Genomic DNA, 24,155 nt, shown 5'->3' with positions numbered 1-24,155 from the left:
TGGAGACAGAACTGGGAGCTGGGGCTAAGGAAGTGTTGCAGGTGTCATGAGCAAAGGCCTGGAGGTTGGGACAAGGTAGGCTGACGGTTGGAAAAAGGTCTTTGTGACTGGAGCCTAGAATGAGAGAGGAGTACTGGGAGAGGCAAGGCTACTGCAAGAGTCTAGGGAGCAGAAGTGGGGCTGGATGAGAGTGGAGGATGTAAGATTCAAAGGAAGTAGTGGGTTTTTTAATGTTTGTTTTTGAGATAGAACCTCTCTCTGTTCCCCAGGCTGGAGTGCAGTGGTGCAATCACGGCTCCCTGCAGCCTCAAACTCCTGGGTTCAAGCAGTCCTCTCACCTCAGCCTCCCAAGCAGCTGGGACCACAGACACGTGCCACCATGTGAGGCTAATTGTTTTTTTTTTTTTTTTTGAGACAGAGTCTCACCCTTTTGCCCAGGCTGGAATGTAGTGGTGCAATCTTAGCTCACTGCAATCTGTGCCTCCCAGGTTCAAGCGATTCTCCCAAGTAGCTGAGATTACAGGCATGAGCCACCATGCCTGGCTAATTTTTGTAGTTTTAGTAGAGACGGGGTTTCACCATGCTGGCCAGGCTGGTCTGAAACTCTTGACCTCTAGTGATCCACCCACCTTGGCCTCCCAAAGTGCTGAGATTACAGGCGTGAGCCACTGCTCCGGACCCAAGGGTAATTTTTAAATTATTTGTAGAGATGAGGTCTCACTATGTTGCCCAGGCTGGTCTCGAACTCTTGGGCTCAAGTGATCCTCCCATCTCAGCCTCCAAAAGTGCTGAGATTACGGGCGTGAGCCACCCCGTGTGGCCTAGAAATAGTAGGTTTGATGAGAGATTTTAGATGAAGGAGCACGGCTTGGCGACAGCCTGGTTGTGGAGGCTTCTGGAAGGGAAGGGGGCATTGCTAATGAATGAAGCTGTGTCCCCTCAGCTGCCGGCTGCAGCCGTACACACTCAGCTGTCACCCTGGGGGACTGGAGTGACCCATTGGATCCCGATGCTGAGGCCCAGACAGTGTATCGGCAGCTGCTCCTGGGGCGGGACCAGCTCAGGTTGGTGCCCCCACCCATCCCACTTCACCTCCTATGACCAGCCGAGCCAGCCCCCCACCGTGACCTTGCTGTGTTCATTTATTCATTCTTTCCGTGTGCATTGGTAGATCTTCCCTGGGGGCCTGGCCCAGGGTGGGGACTGGGTGTCTACACAGTCACGGCTTGGGAAGCATCCTCGGTGGGAGGGGTCCCTTATACAGAACTGGGTCTTGGGATCTTTTAATACCTGGGTCTCCAGAGACCCTGGCACAATTCACATAAAATCCTGGCCCCCTGCACTTGCTAAATGACCTTGGATAGATCTCTTCCCCTTCCTGGCATGAGGATCGCTATCACTGTTATTCGGTGACAGAGATTTGTCCCAACTCATTATAGAGTGGGTTCTGAAGCTGACCTGCCTGGGTTCCAATCCTGACCTAGCCACTTACTAGCTGTGTGATCTTTAAAAAAAAAAAAAATTATACATTTATTTAGACAGAGTCTTGCTCTGTTGCCCAGGCTGGAGTGCAGTGGCACGATCTTGGCTCACTGCAACCTCTGCCTCCCGGGTTCAAGCGATTCTCCTGCTTCAGCCTCCCATGTAGCCAGGATTACAGGCACCTGCCACCACGCCTGACTAGTTTTTGTATTTTTAGTAGAGGTGGGGTTTCACCATGTTGGCCAGGCTAGTCTCGAATTCCTGACTTCAAGTGATCCACTTGTCTTGCCTTTGCCCTCCCAAAATGCAGGGATTACAGGCATGAGTCACTGCACCCAACCAGGCTGTGTGATCTTAAAAAAGTTGCTTAACTTCTCTGTACTTCAGTTTCCTCATCTGGAAAAGGGGAATAATAATGGTGGTGACCTCGTGGGTTGTCCTGAGGATCAGAGGAGCTAATACAGGTGGAGCACTTTGTAGGTGCCTCGCCACATAGTTAGCTTTCAATAAGTGGTAATGATGATGATACTGATGCGGTGTGACCTTAGACAAGTTACCTAACCTCTCTGTGTCTCAATGATCATCTGTATAATGGAGCTAATACTAAATGCCTACCTCATATGAGTTTGTCATGACAATTAAATGAGTTAATACATGTAAAAGGTTTAGAATAGTATCTGACACGCTAGAAATGTTTGCTGTGTAGATGATGATGATGACGACGGCGATGGTAGATGGTGATGGTGATGATTCATGAAAACTAATTTCTCAGAGAATTTCTGGGGTAGGAATCAGGATTGGGAATCAGGGACCAGACTTGTCTTTCTCCCTCTCACCTTCCAGGCTGAAATTACTGGAGGATTCTAATATGGATACAGCTCTGGAGGCAGACACAGGTAAGGGCTCCTGTACCACAGAAGGTAAAGGCTGGGCGCGGTGGCTCACACCTGTAATCCCAGCACTTTGGGAGGCCGAGGTGGGTGGATCACTTGAGGTCTGGAGTTCGAGATCAGCCTGGCCAACACGGTGAAACCCTGTCTCTACTAAAAATTTAAAAATTAGCCGGGTGTGGTGGTGCACACCTGTAATCCCAGCTACTGGGGTGACTAAGACGTGGGAATTGCTTGAACCCAGGAGGAGGAGGTTGCAATGAGCTGAGATCATGCCACTGAACTCCACCCTGGGCAACACAGCAAGACTCTACCCCGCTCCACCAAAAAAAACCAGTAAGCTAAGGGGTTAAGGAGGTCCTTTTTTCCTCACAGGCGCTTCCTCACTGTCTCCTGTGTTTCCAGTCCATCATCAGGCCACAGGGCTGTGTGTGGGGACTCTCAAGGATTTTAGGGTTCTCAGGGTACAAGGCACATCTGCAGCGTGAGAAACCATCAGGTCCGGGTTACAGCAGCCTGCCTTGGACTGGCTGAGCCCCTGTGGCCTCTTGTCTCCCTCCTAGGGGCCTGTCCTGAGGTCCTGGCCCGGCAAAGAGCAGCAGCTGCCCGCCTGCTGGAGGTGCTCGCAGACCTGGATCGTGCCCATGAAGAGTTCCAGCAGCAAGAGCGAGGGAAGGCGGCCCTGGGCCCACTTGGCCTCTGAGGAAATGCCACAGCTAGCCCGGAAGGAGGAGCAAGGAGGTGGGGGGCCCTCTCCTCAGCACATCCTGCCCCAGGAATCTCCTGTCTCCTTGTACCTCTTTGATTCTGTGGTTTGGAGGCTCCCAGAGACGTACCTCGTCCTGTGTGCCTTGAGTCCAGAACTCAGGGCATGGAAGCCCTTTGGCAGGGGCTAGCCTTGCACTGAGCGAATCTCGCTCTCTGGGTTGATTCAGACTGGAGTGGATAGGATAAGGAATCTGACTTATTTGACTGAGACCGGGGTCTCTGCTTCACCAAACTGGCCTCTATCCATACCAAGGAGGCCAGCCTGGCTCTGAGCTGCTGGATACAGCTGGACCTGAATTCCTGAAGCCCATGTGATGTTGTTGCCCCAGATAGGCACTAAATGGGCTCACTCCTTCCTGTTTTTGTGTCTGCTAATCCCTATAACCTCACTGATTCTTCTGTACCCTGCCCTTGGCCTAGGACCCCAACCACAAGCTTCCAGAATCAGGTACCCTCAGGAAGAACCAAGGCTGGGTGGGGGTCCAGTGTGCCACACTCAGACCCTTGGAGCCTGGGAGACCTTGGGCCAGGCTCTTTGTCTCTCTTTGGGGCTCAGATTACCCTGTATAAAAAGAGGAGGGAAAGTCTGGATGTGTGGTTTTCAAACTGGATTCCAATGAGGTAGTTCAGGAGCCAGGGAGGGGTTTCTGTGACTGTGGGCCAAAGACTACCCGCTGGAATGTCTGCTAGAAATGCAGATTTCTGAGGCCCAGCCAGTTACTGACTCAGAATCTGAAGGTATATGAGGGCAAGAATCAGGGTTATTTAACAGATTCCTTAGGTCATTTGGATGAGCACCAGCTTTGAGGACTATAGGCTTGGGGAGTGGGCAATTTTATTTTATCTTATTTTTACAGTCCGGGGTCTCACTCTGTTGCCTAGGCTGCAGTACAGTGGCATGATCATAGATCACTGCAGCCTCAAACTTCTGGGCTTCAGCGATCCTCCCACGTCAGCCTCCAGAGCAGCTGCGACTACAGGTGCAAGCCATCACGCCTGGCCAATTTTTAAATTTTTGTAGAGATGAGGGGTCTCGCTATGTTGCCCAGGCTGGTCTCAAGCTCCTGGCATCAAATGAGCCTCCCGCCTCGGCCTCCTTAGTTGCTGGGATTACAGGCGTGAGTCACAGTGCCTGGCTTGCAATTTTATATGCCAGGGTTTGGGTTGAGGTTTTGTCTGAGAATGAACCACGGAGTACAAATGTTTGGGAACACGTGACTGGCAGAACTGGAAGGGCCTCCAAGGACTCATTTCCGGTGTTGTGTCACTAGGGGGTGGGACAGAAACCAAAGCCTACCTGGCAGGGGATCAAGTAGACCAGGAAAGACACAGCGCTATCCCGAGGCTGGCCAGCAGGGGTTGCCCGAAGCTGCAGCATCACCAGAGCTGCAGGGGCGTCCTGGCATGTTGCAGAGAGGCTGATTTAAGGCTGGGGTCCATCCCTGTCTTTCCCTAGTTAGAACCTGACCCTCCTCCCCAAGGACAGGGTCCTGAGATCCTGATGAGCTGATCACAGTGTCTCCCAGCTCCTCCATATTCTCCCTGAGGCTCCCAGTTCTCCGCCCGAGTTCCTTGTTTCTTGTCTCTTGTCATTGTGCCAGGGAGCAGATGTGTGCATTGCCTCGTGCTCTTGTGAAAGAGAAGGGTACTTTCACCTTTGCGTTCTTGGAGACTAGGACTAGGAGGGTCGGTCACTGCTCCACTGCCCCCACCCCTTCCGGCCCGAGGCAATGACCCTGAAGTTGCCATTCTCTTGCAAGCCATCACTCCCCAATGGGGCTGACTGCAGCCCCCAGGAACAGAGCCACCCACCCCTCTCTTGGCAGGAAAAGACCAGGCGAGGAGGAGAAAGACCATTTATTTCTCCACCCACAGTGGGACTGGTAGGTTTTGAAAAGAGCAATCGCTGGCATACCTTTAAATCTTGGTTGACTCCCACCGTGGCAGCCAATCAGCAGAGGCAGAGCTGGTGAGTTGCCTGGGCAACGGGCCCCTGGTTGGCCGGAGACGATTAGCCACCCCACTGCCCACTCCCAACGAAAGGGAAATTGACTCTCTGCTGTCCACTCTGCTTTAAAATACATGGGCCCAAACTAGGCCTCCTCCTCTCGCTCCTGAAGTCAGAAGCGCCAGCCTTTGGCTCTCAAAATTGGGAGTGATTAGGTGGAGAGGATGGGACAGGGAGGATGGGAGAACAGTGCCTTTATCTAGGACAGACAGAAGGCCTGGAGATGGGAAGGGAGAAGGAGATCAGAGTCCAGAGAGATGAAGAGGGACAAACACAAAATCAGAACCCTCTAGTCCCCGCTTGCACTGGCCATTCTTTTGTAGAACTGCCCAGTCATCTGGGGGCTTCCACCCCATGGGCCCACAACTGCCCAATCAGTGGGTGGCAGACATGGGTGATGACATGGAATGGGTGAGGCATCGGGGGTACACTGAGTTTCCCAAGTCCCTGTTTGCCCCCCGAGCCCTGGCAGGCCCCTAAGGGCTTGCCCTGCTTCCTCCGGTTTGCAGACAAGGCTGTACAGATGCAACTGAGACACAGATGGGGATCCACATGGGGGGATCATGGGGTCTTTCTGTCGCTTCTCTTCCAGCCTGGGGGCAAGTAGAGGCACGTGGGTGTGCGTGCATGAGTTCAACAGGACACGTGTGTGTGTGTGTGAGGGGGCGGGTCTCTGTCTTTTTGGTAGGGAGGTTTCCAGTACTCTCTGCATGGCCCTCTCAGGGAGCTATGATTCGGAGCCAGCCTGACATGCCATCTCTCTTCATCCCAGCTGCCACCAGGCAGGTCCCCTGAATGGCTGCGGCTCCTTCTGCAGGCTCCTCCCCAGCCCTGAACCTGGGCCACCAGGACACACCTGGCGAAGGAGGCATTTGCCGGACCAGGGGCAAAGCAGGAGGGAAGGTGGGCAGCCTTGGGCCTCAGGCCTTGGCTGCAGCCTCGGATACACCCTGGGCTGTGAGCTCGGCCAGCACGTTGTCTAGGTAGCTAGCGTCCGGGTAGCCGTGGCCCGTGAGGTTGGATCCAAATTCGGTCTTATGGTGGATCTCGTTCCACACCACGGTGTCTGACTCGCCCGTGGTGTTGGAGGTGCCGATGGTGAAGATGAGCCTTCTTTCCCAGGCCGTGATGAGCAGCCGCAGCACCTGGGGGGACAGGGACACGGTGGGGCTGGGCGGAGGCCACAGGCAGCCTCCAGCCCAGCAGCCTCAGCCTCCCTCCCTCCCCTGCCACATCATGGCTACCTTATGGTTTCATCCATTGGCACCGACTACGTACTGCCGGCTTTGCCATTTTCTTTACATTTGTATTTCCTGAACTGCCAGTAAAAGCTCTTTCCAAGTTATTTGTTTGTTTTTTCTTTCCTTTCCTTTTTTTTTTTTTTTTTTTTGGTGGGGGGGACAGAATCTTGTTGTGTTGCCCAGGCTGGAGTGCAATAGTGCCACCAGAGCTCACTGCAGCCTCGAACTCCTGGGCTCCAGCAATCGTCCCACATCAGCCTCCCGAGTAGCTGGGACTACAGGTAGGCACCACCAAGCCCAGCTAAAATTACAAACTTTTTGGAGAGACAGAGTCTCACTATATTGCCCAGATTGGTCTCAAACTCCTGGCCTCCCACCTCAGCCTCCCCAAGTGCAGGGATTACAGGTGTGCCCCACTGTGCTTAGCCTGCCTGTTTCTTTTTTTTTTTTTTTGTGATGGAGTCTTGCTCTGTCACCCAGGCTAGAGTGCGGTGGGGTGATCTTGGCTCACTGCAACCTCTGCCTCCTGAGTTCAAGCAATTCTCCTGCCTCATCCTCCCTGGTAGCTGGGACTACAGGCGCACTTCACCACTCCCGGATTTTCGTATTTTTAGTAGAGATGGGGTTTCACCATGTTGGCCGGGCTGGTCTCAAACTCCTGATCTTGTGATCCACCTGCCTCGGTCTCCCAAAGTGCTGGGATTAGAGGCATGAGCCACCGCACCCAGCCCTGCCTGTTTTTTTTCTGGGGTGAAGAAAGCATCTGGCAGCTCTCTGCTCTATTTAGTTTGGACTCCACACTACATTAAAGAGCAACTTGTAAATTAGTTACTAACATTCAAAAGCCTAGAGATTTCCCATGAAAATCTGGATTTCTTGGTGCTCTTGAAAAGCAGAAAGTCAAATCAGACAGTCTGTAGGGTGATGGTGAGAGCTCAGACTGCCTGGGCAGTCTCACTTAGTTTCTGTGTGACCACGGTCAAGTGACTTGCCCTCTCTGAAGCTTTGCATCTTTGTCTATAAAATGGGGTCAGGATCTTGACCTCAGCGGCTGGGGAAAGGAGGTAAGATGTGTAAAGCCGGTGGCCATGGTCACTGCTGTTTCGGTGCTGCTTTGGGGAGGAATGTGAGAACAGGGATTGGGAATGATGGGGACCGCAGGCCCAGGCCAGTGGTTGCTGGAGCCCCTGCCTGCGCCTATCTCCCGTGCCCTCACGACTGGGCACCCACCTTCCGGCCTTTCTCATTGTTGGGTAGATAGCAGTGGCGAGGGAATCCTCTTGCGGTGAACTTCTTTCCGGGGTTGGGGTGCTCAGGGCCCTGCAGGGAGGGACAGTAGCAGGGATTTAGACCATGAACAGGTGGTGGCAGGGCAGAGGAGCATCTGGAGGAGTCGGAGGGAAGTGGGGGCTGGGGGCCAGAGAGGCAGAATGGGAGTCCACCTGGATGCCTGTGGGGATGTCGTAGACGATGCGGATGGTCTGGGTGTCAGGGAAGCCAGGCAGCGAGTGGGGGATGAGGTGGAACTCCATCTTCCCAGGCGGCTGCGTACCCGTCTTCTCCCCGTAGATGGCCTTGCAGGTGGGGCACTGCAGGCTGCCATCCTGGGCAGGGGAGGCTGGCAGTGAGTTCCCAGTGGCCCCCCAACCCCACTCCGTTCCCTGCCCACTCCCCAGCCACTGTCCCGCCCAACCCACCTTGTTGCCATTGGAGTACATGGCCACGAGGCACAGCAGGTGGTACATGTGGCCGCAGCGGCCCAGGCGGCCCACAAGCTCAGGCCGCACGCCCTTGTGCCGAAGCACGCCCTCGTAGCCTGACGCTGTGACCAGTCGCTCCATGCAGATGGTGCAGTCCTGCAGGTGGGCAGCAGGGGAGACTGAGGACTGGGAAGGGCAGGGCACCTACTGGGTCGGCACTGCCCCTCGGCGGGTCACCATGGGCAGTAGACGACACTCTCTCTGGCGCCCATTTGGCAAAGGGAGACAGGACATACCCTCTGCCCCATACATTGTTTTCTTTTCTTTTCTTCTTCATTTTTATTTTTTATTAAGAGACAGGCTCTGTTGCCCAGGCTGAAGCACAGCAGTGCAATCATAGCTCACTGCAGAGTCGAACTCTCGGGCTCAGGAGATCCTCCTGCCTCAGCCTCCATCACAGCTGGGACTACAGAATGAGCCACTGCACCCAGCCCCTTCCCATATATTGAATTTTGATATATCACAGAGGAAGATGGCTCCCTCACCACTCCCCAGGTGAATTAAGGGCTTAACTATCAAAAGCAAAACTTAAAAACATTTAGTGGAAAATATGGGTGAAAATGACACAAAAACTCAATCACCAAAAGATGGATAAATGTGAGTCCATTAAACGTAAGCATTTCTATTCATCAAAAAAACCTCATAAAGAAAGTGAAGAAAGGAACAAACTGGAGGAGCTCTGTATCACCCAGAACCCAGGAGGAGGGGTGAGGGTTCCTGCCCCCTCCATGCCAGGGCCCTCCCCCCTGCCCCCTCCACCCCCTCCACCCCCTCAACCCCTCCTCACCTCATCAGGTGGATTTTTCACCTTCTGCATGTATCTTCGAACCACATCCTCGGGATTCTTACCTGCAGGGACACAGCGGGGTGGGTTTGAGGGTACCCAGAGTCTGTCCCTGAAGGCTTGGCTCAGAACTGGGTCAGGGGTCAGAGGGCAGGGGTCAGGGTGGAAAGGGTTGGTCAGGGTCAGAAGTCAGGGGTTGCTGGAGATTAGCTGTAACAGGAACTGGTGAAAGATGGGGCCAGACAAGGGGAGCTGAAATCAGGCAATGGAGGTGAGGTCGTAAATGCTAAGAATAAGTCGGAGACCAGAGGTCACACAGTTGTGGACAAGGCTTAGCGGGGTTCATCTCGTGTGAGGCAGGGGGCGGAGGGCGTACTCTTTTTAAGGTGCTTCTTCTTGGTCTTGCGGCACACCCCGGGCACGCCGGGCACGGGCTTCACGTCGCTCTTGCTCACTGGCGGCGGGTGCAGGATGGGCTTGGGGGCCCGCGTCAGGCACACGGGCAGCCCGGCCGCGCACAGCAGTATCCCGGTCATCCCTAGGGGTCGGGGGGCGCAGTCAGAGGGCGGGGCGCCATCCTCGCCCAGACCCCCGACCACCGGCCCTGGGAAACCCGGGGCCCTCCTGTGGGTGGGAGGGTTGCACTCTTGGGCCACACCCACTCAGCCCCTTGAAGGCCCCTGAAGGGCCTTCTGCGGGCCACGCCCACCCCGTGTCCTGGGCCCAGTGGAAGGCGCGTTTCCTCTGGGCCACGCCCGCCGGCCCATCTCGGGGCGGGGTCACCGGGCGACAGGGGGGCTGCCTCCTAGTGGGCCCCGCCCTTCTTTCCCGCCCCGGGCCAGACCTCACCTGCCAGGGCCGGATGGACTGGCCCAGTACCATTCAAGTTCTTCACCGGGAGCGCGGGGACCCTGCGGGGAGAAGAGGAGACGCCGCTGCTGGACTCCAGCCCCCGACACCACGTCAGGGGACCTGGCTTGCCTTCTGTCTCTGGCTCCTGGGCACACACCCTGGCCTCTTTGTACCTCTCTCTGACAACTGCAGTGACCTCCAGGAAACTCTCTTTCTACTCTGACATCCTATTATGGGGCGGGGGCGGGGGTGGCCAGGACCTCGGCCCAGGTTCCAGTGGGATGCACCCTTAAGACTTTAGTGCAGACCCCTCCTTACCCTACAGCCGGCTCCTCCCTCGAGACGGCGCTTTGGCTCTGAGGGCTCCTTTCATTGGCCGCTGTGCCTGAAACCCAACTACTAGTGTTGTAACTATTTTAGCATCTCTCAAAACTTGTTAGATGTAGCATTATTAATCTCCATAAAATGTTCCAGGAAAGAAGGATTCAGGAATCAAGTAAGTTAGGAACACGTCACTGTCTCCCTCTCTGAAATTCACAACATATCTGAGCATATTAAAGGCTCTGACAAGCCCTGCATATGAACATATCATTAACAATGATACATTCAGGTTTTCAAAAGCATTTGGTGATGACGTTTTTTTTCTCTTCTGGAATATTTACTGATGTCAGTTTCCGTGACAAGGTACTATCCTCTCTTCAAATGAAGAGCCCCTAGGAAAAGGTATCCTGACTCTTCCCCTGGCCCTCAAAAGAGCTTTGGCTGTTGGAGTCAGTCAGAGCTGCTTTCATAGCTCAGTGCAACCACTAATGAGTTGGGCGCCACACAGCACGTCAATCTCATCTCTTGTAAGGGGTGGTCTGTAAAATGGGGATAATATGGTACCTTTTTTTTTTTTTTTTTTTGACTGCTGTGAGAATTCCTTGAAATTATATGTGTCAAGGGCCAAGCACAGTTCCTGGTACCTAACAGATACTAAAAGCACAGCCATTGGTATCATCACTGTCAGCTGTGCAATCCTGGCCGAGTAATTTCACCTGTCTGCTTCTCAGGCACTAAGTCCTGGTGTAACTTCTCTCCATCTTAGAGAGGAAACCACAAAACTGCTGTAGTGACAACATTGAACAAGTCATTTAACTTCTTGATCCTCAGTTACCTTATCTGTAACACGGATATAACACAGGCATATTAACACCTCACGTATAGAGTCGTTGGGAGGACTGAAGGAGAGCTTGCGGTGATGTGTACGGTGTGTCTGCCTGAGTTCTCCTGGCTTCAGCACTTGTTTATGCAGGGAAACTGGTGTCTTGCTGTTGATGGGCATGGAACCCTGGCTGGATACATTCTGATGAAGAGAGGTGTTCTGAAATCCAGGGGGCAGCCTGAAGGCCTTGGGGGATGTGCCATGAGAGGGGACAGGAAGGGCTGGGAGCAGTGACAGCTGAAGAAGGAGCTGCAGCAGCTGCCTTGGCTCTTGACATGCCTGTTCAGGTCACAGCCTGTCCAATGCTGTCTGGTCACCTGTCCTTGGCAGGCACAGTTGGCACCAGAAAGCATCTTCAAGCAAATGGTGCCCTTGGCAGGCTTGGGTACTGCTGCAGTGGGTGCAGACACACAGACATATACACCCAGGGCACACACCATCCACACAGATCCACAGATCCAGATATACACACAGACGTGGAGAAGATCACACAGACTTATCATACCCCCCGGGACACATTACATGCACATGTTTAAGTACACAGACACACAAACACACACAACCCAGGACGTATACCACAGATACATGCACACACACAGACACACATATCAGGGAGCCTCCCTCCCCATCTGTCTACTTGGGGAACGCACTGCACACACCAGGGAATGCACACCCTGCACACATACATGGACACACACAGGCACACTTCAGGGCACACCCCCCACGAACAGACATGGATTAAGATACACACACACTCACATATTCCAGGGAACACCTCCCCACACCTACAGAGACTCATGCACACATGGGGACATACAAATACACACAGAAGCACACACAGCTCTTCCCTGGAAGGACACTCCATGGACAAGAGAGGGGGCTCATGTAGACCAGTACTGCACCTGTCACTGCCGCCCCTCTCCCCAGCTGCACAGAGCTGGGTAAAGTGGGCAGCAAACCCAGAGTTTGGTGCGCTCAGCCCTCACACGCACCCGGCACGCTGTAGCCTGCAGAACAGCCTGCCATCCACACACAGACACATGATTCCGCACTGCCTGTGGGGAAGTACTCATGCGTACTGATTCACATCATGCATGGGGGCGCGGGAGGACACGCTGACTCACTGCACGCGAGAACACACGCGCACATGCTCTCACCCACACCTCCCGACACTGACACACAGACACTCAGCCTGGGAGGCCCACACCCGTACACACGCAGGTGCACAATCACACATGCACACAGGTACAGCACACACGCCCCCACTCAGTGGCTGCTCAGCTATACTGGCTAGTATCATGTGGCCAGGACTCCCATCCCAGACCCCTCTGAGGGCTGTGGAGAGGTCTGGAGCAGACATCTGGATCGAGCCCCTTGAGGAGGTGTGGCGTGACTGAAGTCAATGAACACAGCTCCTGAGGGAGGCAGGATGGGATGGCAGGTACCCTGGGTCCCCCAGGACCTGGTCAGTGGAGGTGGGAAGAAAGCACTGTGCCTCGGTTTCCCCATCTGTAATGGATATAGAGTCCTGTGAAGGTTAAGTGTGTTAAAACATGTAAAGCTCATCATTTGGCACAGGGATGAGAGTGAAGGTGTCTTGATTTTCTTGTCAGGCACCCTGCGGCAGGGTGCCCATGAAAAGGGGCGCTGAGTATTCATTTGACCCTTTTCAGGGTCTGTCATAATCCTCCAGGACCTTCCTGAGGTGGGCAGCTCTCACCATTCTAACTTCCTCCCTCCCCATACTTTTATAGGAATGCATAGAGGTATTTCCCTCAAGTTTCTCCTCTTCCCTGCCCATTCTTCAAGCACCTCTAGTGCAGACACACCATTAAGTCTAGGTCTCTCTCACACCTCTTTCTTCCTTTCTGTCTCACAAGAAGAAAGTATCTCTTTTTCTCCAGAGCTACCTATAAAATGGGTGGAAAGAAAAATATTTAGCATGCATACCACCACTGGTTGGTCTCCTACCTGTGGCAGACATCACTAATCCATCACAGCACTCTCAAGCTTAGCAGAGTCCTCAGTACAGCTCTCCAGGCAGCCTCTATAAATCAGTAAAGCCAGTTTGCTACCCCAGGTCTATATAATGCCCAAAGTCTGGCCCAGTACGTAACCCTGCTCTTGCTGAATGTTTGGCCTAGGAGTTAGACAGAGGGTACTCCAGGAAAGGAAGGATTTAGATCTCAGCTGCCCTAAAATTTCTGGAGCCCCTTAAACACCACATAGCCCTACATTACAAAAGTCAGTCTTGCTCCTGGGAAGAGCACTGTGAGGGGGGTGTCACGGTGGGGCTGTTATTTATTTACCCATCAGTGAGCTTGGGGGACAGTCCCGAGGTAGTCGCCAGCCTCTCTCTATCTGCAGGCCTCCTGCGAGAACCCAGGGTAGCAGAGTTCCCACGAACCCTGAGCGTGGGAGCCGCCCGGCCCCCTTTTGATGTGGGACATGCTGTTTCCTCCGAGTCAGTGAGAACATCCTCCTGCCTGGACAAGCGACCGCTGCTCCCGGAAGGGGAGCCAGCCTTCACCCCAGCTCTGCCTTTTTGTGGGCCCAGCCTGGCACAGGACCTGAGGAGTCCCTCAGGCCCTCCCCAAAATCTGCTCTGACCAGAAGGCAGGCCTGGGCCCCACCGCCAGGCAAGCCCCTATGCCTTTCCTAGCCCCGAATCAGATCCCGTCTGTCCTCTGCTCTCACTCCCCCTGCAGCTCCCACTTTGCTCATGGTAATACCTGGCCTCCTGATCTGGCCCCCATCTACCCTCTGAACCTCATTTCCTGTGTGTTCACCCCTCTCCCACCCCACTCGAGCCACCCTGGTCTCTCTGCTCTTTCTCAAGCATGCCAGGCACATTCCCACTCCTTTGCTGTCTGGTCTTTGCACTTGCTGACCCTTTCCCCAGGTGCTCTTCCCAGATATCCTCATGGCGCACTTCCTCACTTAACAGAGGTCTCTGCTCAAATGTCAGCTTATCTGAGACACCTTCCCGACCACTTTATTTAGTTATTTATTTATAGACAAGATCTTGCTCTGTTGCCCTGGCTAGAGTGCAATGGCTTAACCATTGCTTACTGCAGTCTTGAACTCCTGGGCTCAGCGATCTTCCCACCTCAGCCTCTTGAGTAGCTGGGACTACTGGCACACACCACCACACCCAGCTTAAACAACAACAACAACAACAACAACAACAACAAACCTTTTGTGGAGACAGGGCCTCACTATGTCACCCAGGCTGGTCTGGACTCGAACTCCTGGGCTCAAGTAGTCCTCCCTCCTCGACCTCCCAAAGTGCTGGGTTTACAGGCATAAGCCACTGTGCCTGGCCCCAACCACTTTAATTAATTAATTAATTAATTAATTTGAGATGGAGTCTTGCTCTGTCTCCCAGGCTGGAGTGCAGTGGCACGATCTTAGCTCACTGCAAGCTCTACCTCCCAGGTTCACGCCATTCTCCTCCTGCCTCAGCCTCCCAAGTAGCTGGGACTACAGGTGCCCGCCACCATGCCCGGCTAATTTTTTTTGTATTTTTAGTAGAGACAGGGTTTCACAGTGTTAGCCAGGATGGTCTCGATTTCCTGACCTCGTGATCCGCCCGCCTCGGCCTCCCAAAGTTCTGGGATTACAGGTGTGAGCCACCGCGCCTGGCCCAACCACTTTATTTTTAAAAAGCCCATCTTTGTCCTTACCTTACTTAGTTTTTTTTTTTTTTTTTTTTTCATAGCACTACTCGCAACCTGACATTATAAAGTCTTTTTTTTTTTTTTAATTTATTATACTTTATGTTCTAGGGTACATGTTTGTTACATATGTATACATGTGCCATGTTGGTGTGCTGCACCCATTAACTCGTCATTTACGTTAGGTATATCTCCTAATGCTATCCCTCTTTAAGCATGACCTGGCCCTGTGTGATCTGGTCCACCCCTGCCTCTTCTGCCAGACAAAGTTAGAGCAGGAATGTCAAATATATGAGTGCATACCACTACTGTCCTCCTAGCACCCACGGCAGGCATCACTAATCAATTCCAGCATGCCTTACCACTAAGCCAAGATGCAACTTCAGAATCCTCCTCAACACAGTGCTTCGGGAAGTCACTGCCACTGGAGCAGAGATGGCACATGTGATGAACTCTATTTGTCATTTATTTTGCAGATGATGGGACTGAAGCCCAGAGAAGGGAAATGACTTCACTAAGGTCACCCAGCTGGTCGGTGGTGCAGCTTGCACCGGGTCCTGGAGTTTCCGAGTCAGGGGCCAGGGATGACCCCACCAGGTTGGTCTGTGGAGCCATCTGGAATTGAGCCAGCTTTGAGAGCCCTCTGTGCTCTACAGGTGGGCTGAAGTCTTTGACCTGGATCCTGGAACTGGCTCAGGCCTGGGCAGGGTAGATCAGGGCTGTCTAAGTGGATCCATTGGACTGCTTTGGTCACCTCTCTCTGTCCCAGGACCCTGGAACGTAGGAGACCACACTGACAACTGACCCTCCCTTTAGGGCAGCCAAGTCCTCTCCCTCCAAAGTCTGGTCTCCTTATCTCTCCCCTCCCACCCCCAGCAGGCCTAGACTTGTTACTTTCTCTGATGATAGTTTCCAGGCCCCCCACTGGCCTTGGCCCCCTTCAGGATACCTCACACTCATCCAGCAGCCCCCAAAGAGCCCCAGGAGGCTCATGACTCAGTCATTTGGGTCCACGTGGGTGAGGAAGGGGCAGAAGTGAGGATGTTGCATTATGGGGAGAAGGGAGTTGAACGGTGCTTTGGGGATCCCCAAGCCTCCCCTTTTCTCCTTTCTAGGGGTGTGAGCCTGTCACCTTTCCCCACTTTTAGGGCTGTCTCTGCCTTGTAGCTGCGTCTACGCTCCTCCCCCCATAGTCCTGGAGAACACAGCCTGGGGCCAAGTCCCCCACCCCCACTGCAGAGTCACCGCAAGCCCAGTACCCATGGAGTCCTCCTCAGCCTCTGTCTGGGGTCCTCACTTCCCCTTTGCTTACCCCAGCACCTCTGTCTTCCTAGACAAACCTCTGAGCTTCTCTGGGCTTCAGTGTTCCCTCTGTGAAATGGGACCCCTTACCTCTGTCCCTATCCATCTTCTAGAGATTAAAGGAAGTAAAAGTCCCCTCGGGAGACGTTTTGAGGGGTGAGTGGTATTGGAGGCTCAGGTTTATCTAGAGGTATGGGGGCTGTGGGGGTCACTCTTTTCCACCCTCCTGGTCCTCCCGCCTGCCCAGCTCTCTGTGGGGGAAGGAACGTGGAGGAGATGGTTGGGGGCAGGGAAGACCGGTCAGGTAGGGGAGGGGAGGGCAGGACCAGCTGTTCCCACGCCCCGGGGCAGCCACGTGCAGACTGGAGTGTGTGTGGTTTGGTCTCCCAGGGAGCAGGGCAGGAAGTGCTTCAGGTGGGGGGAGTGTTTGGTTTGACCTTGTGGCAGCGGTGAGGCCGGGTGACAGTCACTGCACACCAGTGGCTAGCGGGGCAGGAAAGTGGGGGAGGGTGGGCAGCCAGGGGCCTGGTGGGGTCCTTGACTTCACAGAGTACCTGTCAGTACTTTAACATTTTCAGACCCCTGAAATGTAATACTTATGGAAGATCTGGAGAAAAAAAATGTGGATTCTTTTAAATAAAAGCATAAAATCACTGCAAGAAATTTAAAGAAAAAAGAAAACACAAAAAGGAAGGAAAACCCTAAAGCACACCCACCACAACAAAGTCCCTTTGCCCCTGGGCTCCTGCTTTAGCCCCGCTGCGGTCTATGCTCAACATTCAGAGTGAGCCTGTTAAAACAGTCACACCCATCTCTCCCAACGCACAGCCCTGCTGGTTCCCTTCTCATGAAGAGCAAAAGCCGAAGTCCTCACCGCAACCTTCCAGGCCCTGTGTGTGACTTGGCGCCTTTTCCTCTCTGACTTCTTTCCCACCGATTGCCCTGAGCCTCTCCAACCACACCGGCCTTCTCAGGCACCCCAGGCCCACTCTGCCTCAGGGCCTTTGCACACACTGTTCTGCTGTCTGGAATGCTGGAATGCCCTTCCCCCAGTTCTTTTGCATTTTTTGTGTTTTTTGAGACAGGGTTTTGCTCTGCCTCTCAGGCTGGAGAGCAGTGGTGCGATCTTGGCTCATTGCAAACCTTGACCTGCTGGGCTCAAGGGATCCTCCCACTTCAGCCTCCTGTGTAGCTGGGACTACAGGTGCGCACCACCACACCCAGCTAATTTTAAAAAAATGTGTAAAGATGGAGTCTCACTATGTTGTCCAGGCTGGTCTCAAATTCTGGGCTCCAGTGATCCTCCCACCTTAGCCTCCCAAAATGCTGGGATTACAGGTGTGAGTCACTGTGACTGGACCATGCCTTGCTTTTTAACTTCCTTCCATCTTTGTTCAAGAAGCTATTACATTCTCCATGAGGCCTTTCTTTCTCATCACTCCCTACATCCTTTCTCTCCTATATTTTTCCTCTGTAGCAGTTACTACTTTCTACCATATTCTACAATTAATTTATTCTGTTTTGTGTTCGTCTCCCGCTAGAATGTGAGCTCCAAGAGAGGAAGGATTGTCTGTTTAGTTCACTGCTGTGTCCCCAGGGCCCCAAACAGTGCCTGGCACACAGAAATTATTCAATAAATATGAATGAATTAATTAAAAAACAGATGAACATATGCTATAAAGAAACAGCAAACTACAGAAAAGATGGGCGACAAAGGGTTAATGCCCTTAATGCAGGAAGAACACTTGCAAATTAATAAGGAAGCAATAAACAGCTCCAGAGAAGGATAAGCCTAAGAAATACACAAGTAATTGGCAAAAGAAGGAACCACTCATGGCCAGTAAACAGGAAAAAGTTCTCAGGCTCAACTAAGAACCAAAGATATGGAAACTTAAATGACATCTCTTTAGCAATGATCAGCTTGGCAATGTTGTACAAATCTGATAGAGATGGGAGGGACAAGGGTGGATTTAAATGGGTGCAGGCCTGGCTGGGCACTGTGGCTCACGCCTGAAATCCCAGCACTTTGGGAGGCTGAGGTGGGTGGATTGCTTGAGGTCAGGAGTTGGAGACCAACCTGGCAAACATGATGAAACCCCATCTCTACAAAAAATGTAAAAAATTAGCCGGGTTGGTAGCACGTGCCTGTAGTCCCAGATACTCAGGAGGCTGAGGTAGGAGTATTGCTTGAGCCTGGGAGGCAGAGGTTGCAATGAGTGGAGATCTTGCCACTGCACTCCAGCCTAGACAACAGAGTGAGACTCCATAAAACAAAACAAAACAAAACAAAAAAAAGGGTGCGGGCCTAAGAAATCCAAGCCTGATATCTGGCTTCATGATGGACTATGTGGGCCTGTGTTGCCAGTCCCATTTCACAGGTGCAAAAACTGAAGACCAGAGAGGCAGATGAGCTCAGGCAGGGTCACACAAGAATCAGGGCAGGGCTTCTGGGACCACGATCCAAAACAGCACAGGCTGGCTGGAGATGGGGCATCCCCAATACACGAGTCAGCTTGGGTTTCTGAATCTGAGTCCTAATTGTGTTACCTTGTACAAATGTCTTAGTCTTTTGGAGCCTCAGTTTCCTCATTTGAAAAATGGGGATTATAGAACCTGCCACATTGAGTATCTGTGAGAATTAAGAGAGACATGCCTGTAAACGGCCAGGCACAGTGGCTCATGCCAGTAATCCCAGTGCTTTGGGAGGCCAAGGCAAGAGGATCGCTTGAGCCTAGGAATTTGAGACCAGCCTGGGCAACATAGTGAGACGCCCATCTCTACAAAAATTAAAAATTAGCCAGGCATGGTGGTGCACACCTTTAGTCTCACCTACTTAGGAGGCTGAGGTGGGAGGACTGCTTGAGCCCAGGAGGTCAAGGTTGCAGTGAGCTATAATTGTGCCACTGCACTCCAGCCTGGGTGACAGAGTCAGACCCTGTCTCATACACACAAAAAAAGGCATGAAATTGAGAGCTGGGGACATAGGGAGCGCTCGATAAATGGAAACAGGCCCGCAGCTATCCCTGTCCTCCCACCCACCACGTGGGGTGGAAATTCTGAGTGTGGTTCCTCTGCTCCACAGCTGTGTTCCAACACACTGGACACTGACCCCTCAGGGGACAGGGCGGATCTTCCCCACCCCCGCAGGTCCCCCAGGCCCAGGCTGCCAGCTGGCTCCCCGCCCTGTCTGTTACAGGGGCAAGTGGAAAAAACCCTGGCCAGGTGGATGCTCTGCCCCCACTGGTATGTGACCCTAGACGAGTCAATCCCCCTCTCTGGGCCTCCTTCCTTGTTATCCATCCAGGGCTGAATGAGGATGGAGGTGAGAATGACATTGGAGATCTCTGCAGAATTCATACCTCCCTTGCATGCTGATCCTTGCTGAGTCTGCCTGTGTGAGAGGTGGTGGTTTTAGCTCTGACAGATGGGGAAACTGAGGCTAGAGAAGCCAAGCCTCAAGTGGGTCCAAGGTCACCCAACCTGTAAAGGTCTCTGGATCCGTCTGGGTCAAGGAGGGAAGAGGAGGGCGGACAGAAGGAAGCCAGGGAAGGGAAGGGATTGACTGAGAGGAAGAGGTGGAAGACAGAGACAGAGAGAGAGACACAGAGCTACAAAGAGATATGGAAAGACTGAAAGAGACCAAGATATACAGAGATATTGTTTGGTGCAAAAAAAATGGCGTTTTTTGCCATTAAAATTATTGCCAAATTGCAGGAGAATGGCGTGAACCCGAGAGGCGGAGCTTGCAGTGAGCTGAGATCCAGCCATTGCACTCCAGCCTGGGCGACAGAGCGAGACTCCATTTCCAAAAAAAAAAAAAAAATTATTGCCAAATTGGCCGGGCGCAGTGGCTCATGCCTGTAATCCCAGCACTTTGGGAGGCCGATGTGGGTGGATCACTTGAGGTCAGGAGTTCGAGACCAGCCTAGCCAACATGGCAAAACTCCGTCTCTACTAAAAACACAAAAATTATCTGGGTGTGGTGACAACTGTCTGTAATCTCCATTACTTGGGAGGCTGAGGCAGGAGAATCACTTGAACCCGGGAGGTGGAGGTTGCAGTGAGCTGAGATTGCACCATTGCACTCCAACCTGGGTAACAGAGCAAGACTCTGTCTCGGAAAAAAAAAAAAAAAGTATTGGCAAATTATAAAAGAAGAGACACACACAGACATTGTTATGGGCTGAACCGTGTCCCACAGAAGTCATGTGTTGAAACCCTAAGCCTCAGGACCTCAGAATGTGACTGTGTTCAGAGACGGGGTCTTTAAAGAGGTAATTAAGTTAAAATGAGGTCACTAGGGTGGGCCCTAATCCAGTAGGACCGGTGTCCTTCTAAGAAGAGAAGATTAAGACACAGCCAGGTACAGAGGGAAGACCACATGAGGACACAGGTAGAAGATGCCATCTACAAGCCCAGGAGCGAGGCCTCAGAAACAACCAACCCAGCCACACCGTGATCTCTGATCTCGGACTTCTAGTCTCAAGAATGTGAAAGAGAATACATTTCTGTGGTTTAAGCTGTTACCTTGTTACTGCTGCCCTAGGAAACTAATACAGACTTAAAATCATAGAGACAGGTGCTGGGGCTCACGCCTATAATTACCAGCACTTTTGGAGGCTGAGGTGGGTGGACGCTTGAGGCCAGGAGTTTGAGATCAGCCTGGGCAACATAGTGAGATCCTGTCCCTACAAAACATTTTTAAAAATTAGCTGGGTGTGATGGTGTGTGCCTGTGGTCCCACCTACTTGGGAGGCTGAGTTGGGAGGATTTCTTGAGCCCAGGAGTTTGAGGCTGCAGGGAGCTATGATTGTGCCACTGCACTCCAGCCTGAGCAACAGAGCGAGGCTCTGTCTCTAAAAACAAAAAACAAAGACATAGAAACAAAGAGACCAGGGTGGGGAGGGCTGGGAGGTGGTTTGGGGATGAGGGTGACAGTGGGTAGAACTGTCTGCCTGGTTCCTCAGAGACCCCCACCTCCATCCGTTTCCCCTCACAGGCTGCACTTGGACCTCAGCTACCTCAGCAATGGAAAGCTTTAGGCAGGAGAAGCCAGGGTCTGCCACCCCCATCTTCCTTCCTCCTACTCCCCTTCCCCAGCAACAGGATCCCTGGGTCTTGAGACCCAGACGGATTTTTCTGGGGGGGTTCCTTGGAGATGGAGGGTTGGGGACTTTGAGCCAGGCTTGTCTGGCTGGAGAGGGTCAGTTAGAGGGACTGGAGTGAGGCTGGGCAGAATCTGCGTGGGTGGGGAGGGATGAGGCAGTTCTTGCGACGTTTCCCCCACCGCACATCTTCTGTTTTCCAGGCCAATGTCTGGGCTCAGGGAGGGTCAGAAACAGTCCCCAAGGGGAGGGGCAGGAGAAATGATGTCGGCTGTGGGGGAGGGGCATGTGGCTGGAGACAACAGAGCTCTGGCAGGTCAGAGGAGGACATGTTTAACAATCTGCACCCCCACAGATAAAACTGTTTTCACTACAGCCCTCTAGAGCTCAAGCACACGCTATAGCTCCCCACTGACGGCAGTACCAAGCCCAGGCTTCCCTGAGGCCACCCAACCTGGCCCTGTACCCCCATTTGGGAAAAAAATCTCAGCCCCCACTGTTCCAGAAGGGAGCCTCTATCCCCCGGTGGTCTCTAGAACCTTCTGGATTCATTCTTACCTCTGCCCCTTTGCACCTGCAAAGCCCTGCCTGGGGTGCCCTTCCCCTTCTTGCTGGCGCCTCACACTCCAGTCCTTCCCACACCTCTAGCCCTTCCCGAACACACCACGCCCTTCGAGCCCCCTTGAAGTTGTTGGTGCTGTTCCCTCTGCCTGGGTCAGCTGTTCTCCGCATCTGGCCACCTCCTCAGAGGGCTTTTCCCTGAACTCCCACACCGCCCTGTCCCACTACCTCCCCAGCACTTCTGTCTCATCCAGAGACCGCCTTCATTTACTCTTTGCTTGCTGTAGGTCTGTCTCCCCATCTGTCTGTGTGCCCTTGGGGGACACAGGCCTTGTCTGTCTTGTTCAGCTCTGTGAATACACACCCACAGCACATATTTGGAGAATTAACACTGGGCCATGAAAACTGAGTAATTTTCAGCCTCCTCTAGAACAGTAGCTTTCAAATCTCTTTTTTTTTATTTTTATTTTTTTGAGACGGAGTCTCACTCTGTCACCCAGGCTGGAGTGCAGTGGCGTGATCTCGGCTCACTGCAACCTCCACCTCCTAGGTTCACGCAATCCTCCCACCTCAGCCTCCCGAGTAGCTGGGATTGCAGGCGTGCACAACCATGCCTGGCTAATTTTTGTATCTTTAGTAGAGATGTGGTTTTACCATGTTGGCCATGCTGGTCTCGAACTCCTGGCCTCAAGTGATCCACCCACCTTGGCCTCCCAAAGTGAGCCACTACATCCACCTCAAATATTTCATCAGTGACTGAGAAATTCATTTCACCTTGCAACCTATTAGACGTATGCAGAAATGATGCAAAATATTCATGGAACACTTTTTTTTTTTTAAATGGAAACAGCGTCTTGCTTTGTCTCTCATGCTGCAGTGCACTGGTGTGATCATAGGCCACTGCAGCCTTGACCTACTGGGCTCAAATGATCCTCTCACCCCAGCCTTCTGAGTAACTGGGACTACAAGCACACCTCCCTGCCTGGCTAATTTTTTGTTACTGTTGTAGAGATGGGGTCTTGCTATGTTGCCCAGGCTGGTCTTGAACTCCTGGACTCCAGTGATCTGCACACCTCGGTCTCCCAAAGTGCTGGGATTACAGGCATGAGGCACTGTTCCCAGACTACATGTAACAATTCTTATTTTTACTATGCATTACACATGCCAATGTATTCTAGTTCCATTGCATTCCATTCCATTCTTTCTGTTCCAAGAAAATTCTGGCTACAACCTTCTGATTTCTAGTCTTCTTGCAGGTTACAAGAAATTGACCCAGAGAGAAGGTTCTCAAATTCTTACTGCAGAGGTCCCTGGAATTTTCCTGGTTCTGTCCCCTCCCACACTCTCTCTGGCTTGCCATTCTAGGACCCACTCTACTTGTCATTCTGGGACCTCCAACCCCTCTTTCTGTAAGGCAGCCAGAGCCCAGCTGCTGTCTTTATAGGGCCATAACTGATACTTCAGCCCCCTGAGATCTCCCTGAGATCTCGGTGAGTCTATCTGCAGTTTTGAACAAGGCTTCCCCAAGGGGTCTTCTTTGACCCCCTCAAGTCTCCTCTCTGTTGGCACTGGCCCTGCCCTAGGCTGAAGTCACATGGGACACAACTCTGTGTGTCCCCATGGCACTCTCCTCCGAGAGGAATGACCAGGAGGTAAAGGGGAAGGGAAGGGTAAGGCAGGCAGGTGGTAGTGGCTGGCTGTGATGGGTCCCTGGAAAATTACAGCTTCCCCGCCCTCCATGCCAACCCTTCTCCTGGAGAGCAAAAGAAGTTCGAACGGCCACGCCTGAACTACTGCCAGTGTAGATGCTGTGTTCAGGTACACAGCGTTTTCACACGGTGGGAAGATCTGCTCCCATTTGACAGATGACGAAGCTGAGGCTCAAGGAAGGAGAGGGACTCGTCTCAGGTCTCCCAGCTCAGAAGTGGCCAAGAGGGGGACCGGGCGTGGTGGCTCATGCCTGTAATCCTAGCAATTTGGGAGGCCAAAGTTGGTGGATCACATGAGGTCAGGAGTTCAAGACATGCCTGGGAAACATGGTGAAGCCCTGTCTCCACCAACACACACACACACACACACACACACACAGAGTAGCCAGGAATGGTGGCATGCACCTGTAGTCCCTGCTACTCAGAAGACTGAGTCAGGAGAATCGCTTGAACCCTGGAGGCAGAGGTTGCAGTGAGCAGAGATTATGCCACTGCACTCCAGCCTGGGCAACAGAGTGAAACTGTATCTCAAAAAAAAAAAAAAAAAAAAAAAAGTGGCCAAGAGGGCATTTGAACCCAGGAAGTCAGACTCCCAAAGGGACAAAGGGTGAATAGGGCCACTTAGTTCAGGGTCCTGACCTTTCCTTTTCCCAGGCCTTGTTTGCCCATAATAAAAGGGGTGACCTGGATGCGGTGACCCCAAAGATCACATCCAGATCTGAGCTTTGGTGATCTCGGGTCATCATTATCAATTCCCCGGGCCATGCCATGGTGACTGAAGCACAGTTGGCTTTGGGTGCCCTCTCTTCCTC

At 52.7% G+C, this 24,155-nt stretch overlaps 2 protein-coding genes across 6 annotated transcripts in view; one reads left to right on the top strand and one right to left on the bottom strand.

Moving 5' to 3' along the window:
• The window catches only part of RASAL1 (RAS protein activator like 1), a 37,782-nt gene extending 34,281 nt beyond the window's left edge, over positions 1 to 3,501 (top strand). For all 5 annotated transcript variants that reach the window (XM_073021128.1, XM_073021130.1, XM_073021129.1 and 2 more), the window contains 3 exons: positions 944 to 1,064; positions 2,326 to 2,378; positions 2,936 to 3,501. In XM_073021128.1, coding sequence (XP_072877229.1) covers positions 944 to 1,064; positions 2,326 to 2,378; positions 2,936 to 3,075 — 314 coding nt within the window. In that variant the 3' untranslated portion in view covers positions 3,076 to 3,501. The remainder of the gene's footprint in view (positions 1 to 943; positions 1,065 to 2,325; positions 2,379 to 2,935) is intronic.
• Positions 3,502 to 4,981: 1,480 nt separating this feature from the next.
• DTX1 (deltex E3 ubiquitin ligase 1) overlaps positions 4,982 to 24,155 on the bottom strand; it is a 42,001-nt gene continuing 22,827 nt past the window's right edge. The window contains exons 4-10 of the mRNA XM_037996492.2: positions 9,783 to 9,844; positions 9,310 to 9,471; positions 8,937 to 8,998; positions 8,087 to 8,245; positions 7,832 to 7,993; positions 7,620 to 7,709; positions 4,982 to 6,293 (exon numbers count right to left, since the gene is read on the bottom strand). Of these exons, the coding sequence (XP_037852420.1) occupies positions 6,069 to 6,293; positions 7,620 to 7,709; positions 7,832 to 7,993; positions 8,087 to 8,245; positions 8,937 to 8,998; positions 9,310 to 9,471; positions 9,783 to 9,844 (922 nt within the window). The 3' untranslated portion in view covers positions 4,982 to 6,068. The remainder of the gene's footprint in view (positions 6,294 to 7,619; positions 7,710 to 7,831; positions 7,994 to 8,086; positions 8,246 to 8,936; positions 8,999 to 9,309; positions 9,472 to 9,782; positions 9,845 to 24,155) is intronic.

The sequence above is a fragment of the Chlorocebus sabaeus genome, chromosome 11 (assembly GCF_047675955.1).
Source record: "Chlorocebus sabaeus isolate Y175 chromosome 11, mChlSab1.0.hap1, whole genome shotgun sequence".
NCBI lineage: Eukaryota > Metazoa > Chordata > Mammalia > Primates > Cercopithecidae > Chlorocebus > Chlorocebus sabaeus.
The sequence above is the reverse complement of the archived record's forward strand: the minus strand, read 5'-3'. Positions and strand labels throughout refer to the sequence as shown.